At 38.7% G+C, this 9,652-nt stretch overlaps 2 protein-coding genes across 7 annotated transcripts in view; one reads left to right on the forward strand and one right to left on the reverse strand.

Annotated features, from left to right (window-relative positions):
• Positions 1-658, reverse strand: part of spata22 (spermatogenesis associated 22) — a 3,666-nt gene extending 3,008 nt beyond the window's left edge. For 2 of the 6 annotated variants that reach the window (XM_020600591.1, XM_020600586.1), the window contains exons 1-2: positions 505-609; positions 47-131 (exon numbers count right to left, since the gene is read on the reverse strand). In XM_020600591.1, the coding sequence (XP_020456247.1) occupies positions 47-86 (40 nt within the window). In that variant the 5' untranslated portion in view covers positions 87-131; positions 505-609. The other 4 variants (XM_020600587.1, XM_020600590.1, XM_020600589.1 and 1 more) reach the window with 4 other exon arrangements.
• Positions 659-3,485: 2,827 nt separating this feature from the next.
• Positions 3,486-9,652, forward strand: part of stip1 (stress-induced phosphoprotein 1) — a 12,065-nt gene continuing 5,898 nt past the window's right edge. Inside the window, exons 1-7 of the mRNA XM_020600500.1 lie at positions 3,486-3,615; positions 6,010-6,219; positions 6,314-6,455; positions 6,687-6,828; positions 7,085-7,250; positions 7,362-7,488; positions 7,943-8,045. Coding sequence (XP_020456156.1) covers positions 3,607-3,615; positions 6,010-6,219; positions 6,314-6,455; positions 6,687-6,828; positions 7,085-7,250; positions 7,362-7,488; positions 7,943-8,045 — 899 coding nt within the window. The 5' untranslated portion in view covers positions 3,486-3,606. The remainder of the gene's footprint in view (positions 3,616-6,009; positions 6,220-6,313; positions 6,456-6,686; positions 6,829-7,084; positions 7,251-7,361; positions 7,489-7,942; positions 8,046-9,652) is intronic.

A 9,652-nucleotide genomic window follows, 5' to 3' on the forward strand; every position in this document is an offset into this window, starting at 1 on the left:
ATAGACACAGAGAGAGAGAGAGAGAGACTAAATCTCCTTTACAAACCTGGTGTTGGTTTGGCTGGTTGGTTTTCCTGTTTCTTCATTGTGGTTACTTAGAAAAAGCAGCTCATCCACCTAGTTCATATTAGCTACAGGGAGAGATACGTCAGAGAAAAGGGGATAAGGAAACTATATTATGACTGATATACTGATTAGAGTCAATCTCTCACTTGGCTCTAAAAAACTAAAGAAATTATACGTTAACTGAGTTGGAAGACTTGACCAGTTAAGCCTGCTTATATGTTGCTTTTGTGTGCTGTTAGTTTAGCATCAAATTAAAGCTAGCTACCTCGCTACGTTAGCAAACTAAAAAGTGAAACGTTTATACAGCTTGTCTAGCTAGGTACCTCGAAACTACCCCAACATTACAGCTGTAATGTGCTGCTACCATTGGTATTTTTTGCTTTTACAATCCGTACTAAACATTTGTATATAACAACTGCACATTAGTCACTAGCATACTTGTGTTTGTAAAAGTTGGAAAAGGTTACAACAAACGAACAACTAAATGTTCTCTCGTGTTCGGCATCTTGGAAAGTTACCCCTAAAAAAATCGATGATGACGAATGTTGCTTTCAGGGTCCCAAAATAAGCTCGGAGGTTCTTATAAGAACTCACGAGATTCAAATGCTTTTCGGTAAAAAATAAAATAAAACAACAACAGTAATAATAATAATGACAAGTTTTGTGTGTGTTTTACAGCGCTTGTTCGAGGTAAAATTTTCGAAATATGGAAAAAGTATGCTGGGCATATGTTATTGGGCATATGTTATTGATGTTACCGTATGCATCATATTTCTTGTATAGTTATTGCATGCATCACCTTGACATGAGTTTAGTTTTCCCAGGCCAGCAATTATAATAATATAAGCATGTAATGTTTTAATATTTGTCCAATGAAGAATCTTTATAGAAAAAGATCATTATTGCATTAAACCAAAATACAGTATATAGCACAAAACATAATTCTGTTACTTTTGACTGAGCACCCGATGATTCAAGTTGAATCTTTAGACTGGTACATGTATGTATAACCAGTGACCAGATTTTCTTCTACTTGCTTGTAAATAACAAAATATAATGGCTACACAATCAGCTAATTATTTTATCTGGACTGTCAGAGATACTGTTATATTATACCTATGTCTTTGAAAAATGTTTGGGAAAATATAATTAGCTGACACCAAGTGATTTGTCCAAGGAGTCTGTTAGGTTATTTCTTAGTTAGATAGATATTCAGAGATTTGTTGTCTAGAAATGTTTAGTGGAGACAGGATGTCTAGCTCAGGCTGTGAACTGCTCAGTTTAATTTCATGTGCTTGCAAACTGCATGTAGGCCAAGGCTGCAGGCAAAGAGCTGTTAGTATTAACTGTAATGCTAATCTTAATATTTGTCTTAATGTGAAATGTCATGTCAAATTGTTCTAGATACACACCACAAAAACAACAGCCACACACCTTGACTTTTCCTCATGTTTTGACTAACGTTATGGTCAGCTGCAAGCTGGCATATCAGGTGACGTCACGGTTTGACGCCCTGCGTAGTATGGGCTAGCCCAAAATGATTAAAATTATATAGGTTTCATGGTCCAGGGTCTTGTCTTCTTCCGGGCTGCCTGCGAGCAGCTCTGGGGGTGGAAGATGCCTGGACGTGTAATGTTAATTCTTGCCTGTGACCCTTTGAATAAACCAGCACGGTTATATTTTTTTATATACTCAAGTGGTCTGCCTCGTCTCTCTGAGTTCCTGGTTGAAAGAACCGGATGTGGCTTTATAATAGAATAAAGCCTTTAAGTCTATGTGCTGAGCTTCACTTTGCACACAGAAAAATAGCCTCGTGTCAAACATACCATCCCTATATGACAATTAAAGAGGATTATGAATGAACTGTGAAAACCAAGATAGGTTGCCTAAAATGTGTAACTGTCATATTATTACAATAGATAGGGCTATACCGCATGTCAGGACTCTCTGAAGGCAAAATGACTAATAAAAATACACAATTATTATTATTATACATAGTTATTCTCCGGTAAATCCATGGGTACAGGTAAAAAGACAGACTGAAAAATAAAAGAAATACATTGTGCATATATTCCTAAATTCTGCACGCTAAGGTGAATAGGGAGGATTAGATGGATTACAGAAAACAAACAAACAAACAGCCAGTAGGGTTTCTTTAAAACATTTCAGTCCTATCATTACAAGTGTCAGTCTCTCTCACTCACCCCTGATAAAACCTTCTGTCAACAGAAACTAAACAACAACAAACAAAAACAAAGAATTCCCAGCAGCACCCAAAACCTTATCAAACAACTGGACCATACTGAAATCTATAAAGGAGATAGCTGTTATAAGCTTCATCTTAGTTGTCACAGTCCAGGTCTGGCTGCAATGCCTGGATCATATTTGGTCCTCACTTGATTCTTCATGGTTTTTCAAGGGACAAACAAAAGTAAATAGAAATGAGGCCATCTTATTGGGCTTTATCTATAAGGAAAGATGGGCAAGATTACAGAAGTACTGACTCTGCCCTTTATTTTACACAGACCCACTGAAGCTAATGTCAGCCTCTGTGGGTCTATATGACATCTTGTGTTGAGAGTCCAAAGCCTAATTTTTGATTGTGACACACAGGCATCTAATGTTTTGTGGATCTGAGAAAATCTTTGGTAACACTAGTATGAATGTTCTATTCGTGATGGTTTCCATTACATCCTTTGCCTCTGAGAAAATATGAGGTGTGTTTGGTCGATGAGGGAAACAAACTCACTGTTTCAGATGCTGACTGCTATCCTCTGAATCTCTTTAATCTCTGCTTGGAAGTCCAAAATTAAATTAATAAATCAAGAGTACTGTAGTACAATTTATAATTTGATATCAATAATATTATATTTTTATGTGGTTTGTTTGAACAGCTTCTGCCAAGATTAGGTTATGTTACTACAAAGAAAGTGTTTGTGTGTAGCATTCTGCAGTTTTAATGAATTATAGGGTAAGATTCACCTCAAAGTCTGTAATCAAGCCCATGTATTAACTTCTCAAGTATAGTGTAAATGTCCACACATAGTGTGGTGTGGGTTTGTCTTAACAACACTGAGATTATGACTATGATCCTTGCGTACATGGGGTTCCAATTGTCTAAGTCTACAGGTGAGAGGGATGATGTAAAAACAATGGGAAGCCTGGTTGTTACCCTCACAGGCCACCTGCAATTCATTTTGTATTTAGCGTCTTTCTGTACATCATAATATGACTATGTGATGTCATATTATATATTGATGGCATTTAAGTAATAATTCTCTCTTAATGACACCATATGATGGCATTGGTTCTGTACCGGAAACAAATTCCTTGTGTGTAACATGCTTGGCCAAATAAAGGTAATTATCCATTATCCATATAACTTAAATAAATCTCTTTATATTGTCCCTCAGAACACCCTCACGGGTAAACTTGAACGTTAGATACGGATTTTCTACATCCCTAACTGGCAACCTGTGTGTTGTTCAGGGGGAGGTGCTAGTTCGCAGTAGTTTCTGGAAGGAACCTCATGCTTGCACCATGGAGAAAGTGAGTATTTTGCAGCTGTCCTTATGATTATTGAGTTAAATTCGATATATTTCAGTAATATCACTGTATTTTTCTGAATTAACGCAATATTAATTTTAATTCTCGTTGTTATAATTTGGAGGTTAACGTTAGTGTAGTAAGCCATCTGTTTACACAAGGATTTCACTGCTTGTTAATATTAGACAGCTACCTGACTTGTTAGCGTAGCGTCAAACCCGGTAGTAATGCTTTGTAACTTAATGATTGGGCTTGATGATGTTAACCAACACAAGATATTTTGATAAAGGCACTCTACAGTGTATTTAGTTTGCTAGCATTGTAGCTAATTACAAAGTGCAAACTTAGCTAAGCTAAGCTAGGTTAGGTAACTGGTCATTTATGTACTGATGGCTAATTTCTAATGTTATGCGACGAAATTAAATGTTAATGTTTGAATATTATATTTGTGACAGCTGCTTTATCGCTAAAATGTTCACATTAAGGGTTTGCTTATCAATGTAGCTGTTAGCCCTTGTCCGTTCTTGATATAGCAAATGAACTCGTTAACTCCTAGCAAATCACCGGTCAAACGCCGCTTAGAAGTTAACGCTATGTCCCGAGTTAGCAAATCATCGTTTAGCAGCTAGCATAACAATAACCCCCAGTGTGAACACTGTCATTAATAAGGCGTCTGGCAGTTAGGTCGTAGTTACATGCGTTTCTTGAAATATTGTGTCGGAAGACCAACGGCCTAAACTGCGGCAGTCGGTTTGTAGCACATGCTGCAGGAATATTTTTGGATAGGCTTCGGTGTTGTTTTCAGTAGCCTGCACTCAGCCCGGAAGATCATTCTAGATGCACGCGGGCGCCACTCTCATGGCTGCAGTTGCATTTTTTCGTCAGCTATAGCTTCTTCTCGAATGTTCTGGATAGTTTAGGTGTTTTCCAAGTGCGTTACATTCATTTTAGACAACACTTCTGATACTTGATAATATAATTGTCTTGACTTTATCTGGCAACACCACTCTCGCTGAACTTGCTTCTTTCGGGTCTAAAGAGGGAGCCACCAACTTATAATTACGCTGATTTTGCGAGGATTTACATATTTTAACATGGTCATTTGTTAAATCATTCAAAGAGAACAAAACAGAGTCAGTCCTAGGGTGGCAATGATGTGAAAGTTTAACCGTCCCAGAAAAATCGCACTATTACGGTATTACACATTTATTTACTGTTTTTAATAGCTACATCAGCTTTCGGAAGAATGGGGAAACGGATCTTTTTTTTGTAAGTGACTGTGTCAGGTGGATTGCAACACTAGATTGACTGTGAACAGGTGTAGAGCTGCAACCCTAGTCAGTCCTGGAGGAGGATTCTTACTTTGGCGTCTCACTATATCATAGTAGTTAGCTCAGTGTTATAACGTGTTTAAATAGTAATTGCTGGTCACATAAATGATTTGCTTGTACTGGATCCATGTCTCCGTTACAGACCTGTCAGTGACCAACATGTTCTCATCAAATCTATTAGTGTAATGTAACAGCCTTGTCACGTACAGCCTACACTCATTCTCGATTTTGACAGCAGAGCAATTTAGTTTTTGATAATGGATTGTGTGTATTCTTTTTAACTAAAAGATGTGTTCTGGGATTTTCTGAGAATACCACTGACTGTATCCAATCTATCTCCATGAGCAGCCACACCTCAGTGGGATTGACATTGTTGCCCATCCCTTGTTTGAGTTGATCTAAGAACTTTCCTAAATAAACCTGTACTGGATGTTTTCAAGTTATATATGTGTGTGTGTGTGTATTCTGATAATGTCTTTGAATATAGTCTTGGTTTTCTAAGTAGGGAGCTGCCCACACAGCTCTGGATCACACTGATTCCACTGATCTGTAGTATCAGCTTCCAATTGGTTGGATGATTGGGCATGGAGTTGTGAAATATAAAGGGACTGTACAAGTAACATTAAAGGATTTTTATTCATGTTAATTAGTAGTATTTACTGACAATCCATGTTCAGCCCATTATCTTGGTCCCAGCCTACAGTGGCACAGAAGATTCTTATGATGCTACGATCTGCCTTTCATGTTTTTAGCAGTTGAAGATGTTCCGCGTAGATTAGGTTTGGTGACTGTAGAGGGAAAAGCCATGCCAGTCAACATTTGTTGTTCTTCACCCAGGATAACTGCTAATGCACTTTTAAGTGTTCTCACATAATCATTAAATGAAGCTAGAATAGCTGGAGAACCTCTCGAACACAGTTGTGCTTATTTCTGCTCAGTATGCAATTATGTCACATACTGCAGAACCACAACATGATAACTAGACAAACCACATAAGGCAACCAACAAGGGACACTAGAAATTGAGAATTTCTTTTTGCTTACTGGACTATATTTCTGGCTCATAGGTTTCAGCTTTGAAAGACCAGGGCAACAAGGCTCTGAGTGCAGGAAATATTGACGAGGCTGTACGCTGCTACACCGAAGCCTTGGCTCTTGACCCCTCAAACCATGTCCTGTTCAGTAACCGCTCAGCTGCCTATGCCAAGAAAGGCAGCTATGAGAATGCTCTCCAAGATGCCTGTCAGACCATCAAGATCAAACCTGACTGGGCCAAGGTGAGATCATCTATTCTGCCAGTATTTTGTTGACGATATACAGTATGTAGTAATTAAAACTGAGAATGCGGTCTACAATCTTTTGATCAACCAGGGCTACTCCCGCAAAGCTGCTGCACTTGAATTTCTTGGCCGATTAGAGGATGCTAAAGCAGCTTACCAAGAAGGACTCCGGCATGAGCCAAATAATCAGCAGCTGAAGGAGGGTTTACAGAACACTGAGGCCCGGCTTGCAGGTACATGGGTAGAGGATTTATAGATGGTGGCTGGTAGGATCAAAGCAAATTACATCGTTCCTAAAAGCTGAGTAGGCAGCCTTCATGTGTTTTGTGCCCTGTGATTCATTCAGAAGAGGAACAGAAACCTATGTTGAATCCTGCACCAGCACAGAATAGGTGGGCATTCATTGAGTGCTTCTTTCTGACCATATAAATCACACTAATAAACATCTCTTTTTGCTTAACCAGAGAAAACAATGATGAACCCCTTTGCCATGCCCAACTTGTACCAGAAGCTGGAGAGTGATCCTCGGACTCGTGAGCTCTTGTCAGATCCCAGCTACAGAGAACTGCTAGAGCAGCTCAGGAGCAAACCATCAGAGCTTGGCATGTGTGTGCATTGTTAAAAATCATTTTCTGATATAATAACAAGCTTAAGGTCAGAGGTTGTTACTTTGAGTAGTTTGATAGTTTCACAGAAAACCTGGTTAAAGTTGTAGGAAATGTTTTCTTTTTTATTCATTGTGTCAGTACATGATTACATAGTTTTAGCAGGACACTGTCATTCCTTACATTTAATATTGTGCAAGAACAATATTATGTTGTTGCTGACAAGGGAGAAATGTATTTGTTTGCTTGTTTTTCAGGAAGCTACAGGATCCCAGAGTGATGACAACACTATCTGTGCTGCTGGGATTGAACCTCTCTGAGATGGATGAAGAGGAGGAGTCCACTCCTCCTCCTCCCCCCAAGCCCAAAGAGACTCAGCCACCGACTCCCAAAGAGGAAGACCTACCTGAAAACAAGAGAGAGGTAAATCACTTCACCATGCTGTTTAGTTTTAATGAGTTTTCAGCCATTTTGCCTTTTCAAATGAATTTTCTGTTTTCAGTTCTGTTAATGTTCTGCTTTAACTTTTTACAGGCCTTGAAGGAAAAAGAACTTGGGAATGCTGCATATAAGAATAAGGACTTTGAAACAGCACTGAAACACTATGAAGAAGCAATCAAACATGACCCCACCAACATGACTTACATTTCTAATCAAGCAGGTACACCCAGTAATAGGATGTGCTAAAAATCAATTACCAGCTTCACACATTTTTTTCACTTGCTAACCAAATTTACAAACACACAATTCAGAATTGCTTATATGTTTAGAGTTCAAAAAGCTTCTTAAATGGAAAAACCACAGAATCTGACTTGGCAATTGGTTGTGAATGTAAAATAGTATTTTTTAATTTCAAGTGTAGGCTGTATGGATTCCCTGCCACTGGGATGAACTCTCATCTTGTATAGGGAAAAAATGTGATTACTCGCAATACAGTTTAAAAGTTGAGTTGATATGAGTGTATGGACTGCTTTGTGAGTCCTTCAGAAATCTGAAATAATGAGTCAACAGTCTTAGTTACAATTTGATACAATTTGACTCCGCTAACATGACACAACTTTTAATTTCTACAAAATGTTGTGTTTTAATGTTGCACATACTCCTTTTCCATTCAGCTGTGTATTTCGAAAAGGGAGAGTTTGAGAAGTGCAGAGAGCTGTGTGAGAAGGCCATTGATGTTGGCAGAGAGAACCGTGAAGACTACAGACAAATTGCAAAGTAAGTTTTTTAAGATCGCATCATTTGCAGTAGTTCCAAAGTTGTCTTTTTTGTTTGTTTGTTTTGTCTATATACATTCTGCTCCCACAAGGGAGAGGCAGGGATTTGGATCATCTGGGTCTTACGGGAGATGGAACAAATGTTGACGCAACAAGAACATACTTATTCTAATTGGCATGTCCTCACAATAGACATCAGAGAGGTGTGGGTGGAAGGGCGTTTCCAATGCTTTTTGATAATTAGGCAAGCATACTGGCCACTTATCAAGCATTTGACGAGAAATCACCTGTAGTACACAAGAACTACATGGTGGCACTGTTACTATTGAATTCCATTACAAACTGGCTAAATCTGATGAAGTAATGTTTAGGACACAGTGACCTGTCTAAAAATGGGTTTGTGAGTAAAATCAACAGTGAGATGGGCATGCAGGAATGGGGTAGAAAACAACCATCAGTGATGCAGCTTATGAAGAGATCAATGTGAAAAAGTGTTTATGTGCCTAAAACTGCCAGAACAATGTTAAAGTAAGTAGAATGTGTTATTTATCTCAAGAAGGAAACCTGCCTGTTAGCTCAGAGTGTATAACTAGCTCCAGCAATCTGGTCAGAGCTCTGGATTTTATGACAGCTCTGGGTGGTTTTAAACTGAGACGGCAGGAATAAACACTAGTTTTATGGTAACACAGCTCACACTATTAATTTATTGCTAATGGTGAAGACCTACTGGAAGTGAACAAATCGTATAATGATGCCTTCGCCACTTCTTGCTATCGCAGTGGGTGGGTCGACACAGGCTGACGGTGACAAGTGACAGCATTCTTATATTTAACAGAAAATGTGTATATGCTAGCCTGTTAATGTGTCTTTGTCAGTGTAATCTAGAAGGCAGGGGTCAAAAGGGAGAAGGATTCCAGAGAATGCAACTACAGGTGCATTTCAATAATTTAATTTAATCGTGGAAAAGTCCATTTATTTCAGTGATTCAACTCAAATAGTGAAACTCGTGTATTATATAAATTCAGTACACATAGACTGAAGTAGTTTAGGCTGTTGGGTCTTTTAATTGTGATGATTTTGCTCCCATTTAACAAAAACCCACCAATTCACTATCTCAATAAATTAGAATACCTCATAAGACCTATAAAAAAACATTTTTAGTGAATTGCTGGCCTTCTGGAAAGTATGTTCATTTACTGTATATGTACTCAATACTTGGTAGGGGCTCCTTTTGCTTTAATTACTGCCTCAATTCGGCATAGCATGGGGTTGATCAGTCTGTGGCACTGCTGAGGTGGTATGGAAGCCCAGGTTTCTTTGACAGTGGCCTTCAGCTCATCTGCATTTTTTGGTCTCTCATTTCTCATTTTCCTCTTGACAATACCCCATAGATTCTCTATGGGGTTCAGGTCTGGTGAGTTTGCTGGCCAGTCAAGCACACCAATACCATGGTCATTTAACCAACTTTTGGTGCTTTTGGCAGTGTGGGCAGGTGCCAAATCCTGCTGGAAAATGAAATCAGCATCTCCAAAAAGCTGGTCAGCAGAAGGAAGCATGAAGTGCTCTAAAATGTCTTGGTAAACGGGTGCAGTGACTTTGGTTTTCAAA

This window comes from Monopterus albus, unplaced genomic scaffold (genome assembly GCF_001952655.1).
Source record: "Monopterus albus unplaced genomic scaffold, M_albus_1.0 scaffold47.1, whole genome shotgun sequence".
Classification (NCBI taxonomy): domain Eukaryota; kingdom Metazoa; phylum Chordata; class Actinopteri; order Synbranchiformes; family Synbranchidae; genus Monopterus; species Monopterus albus.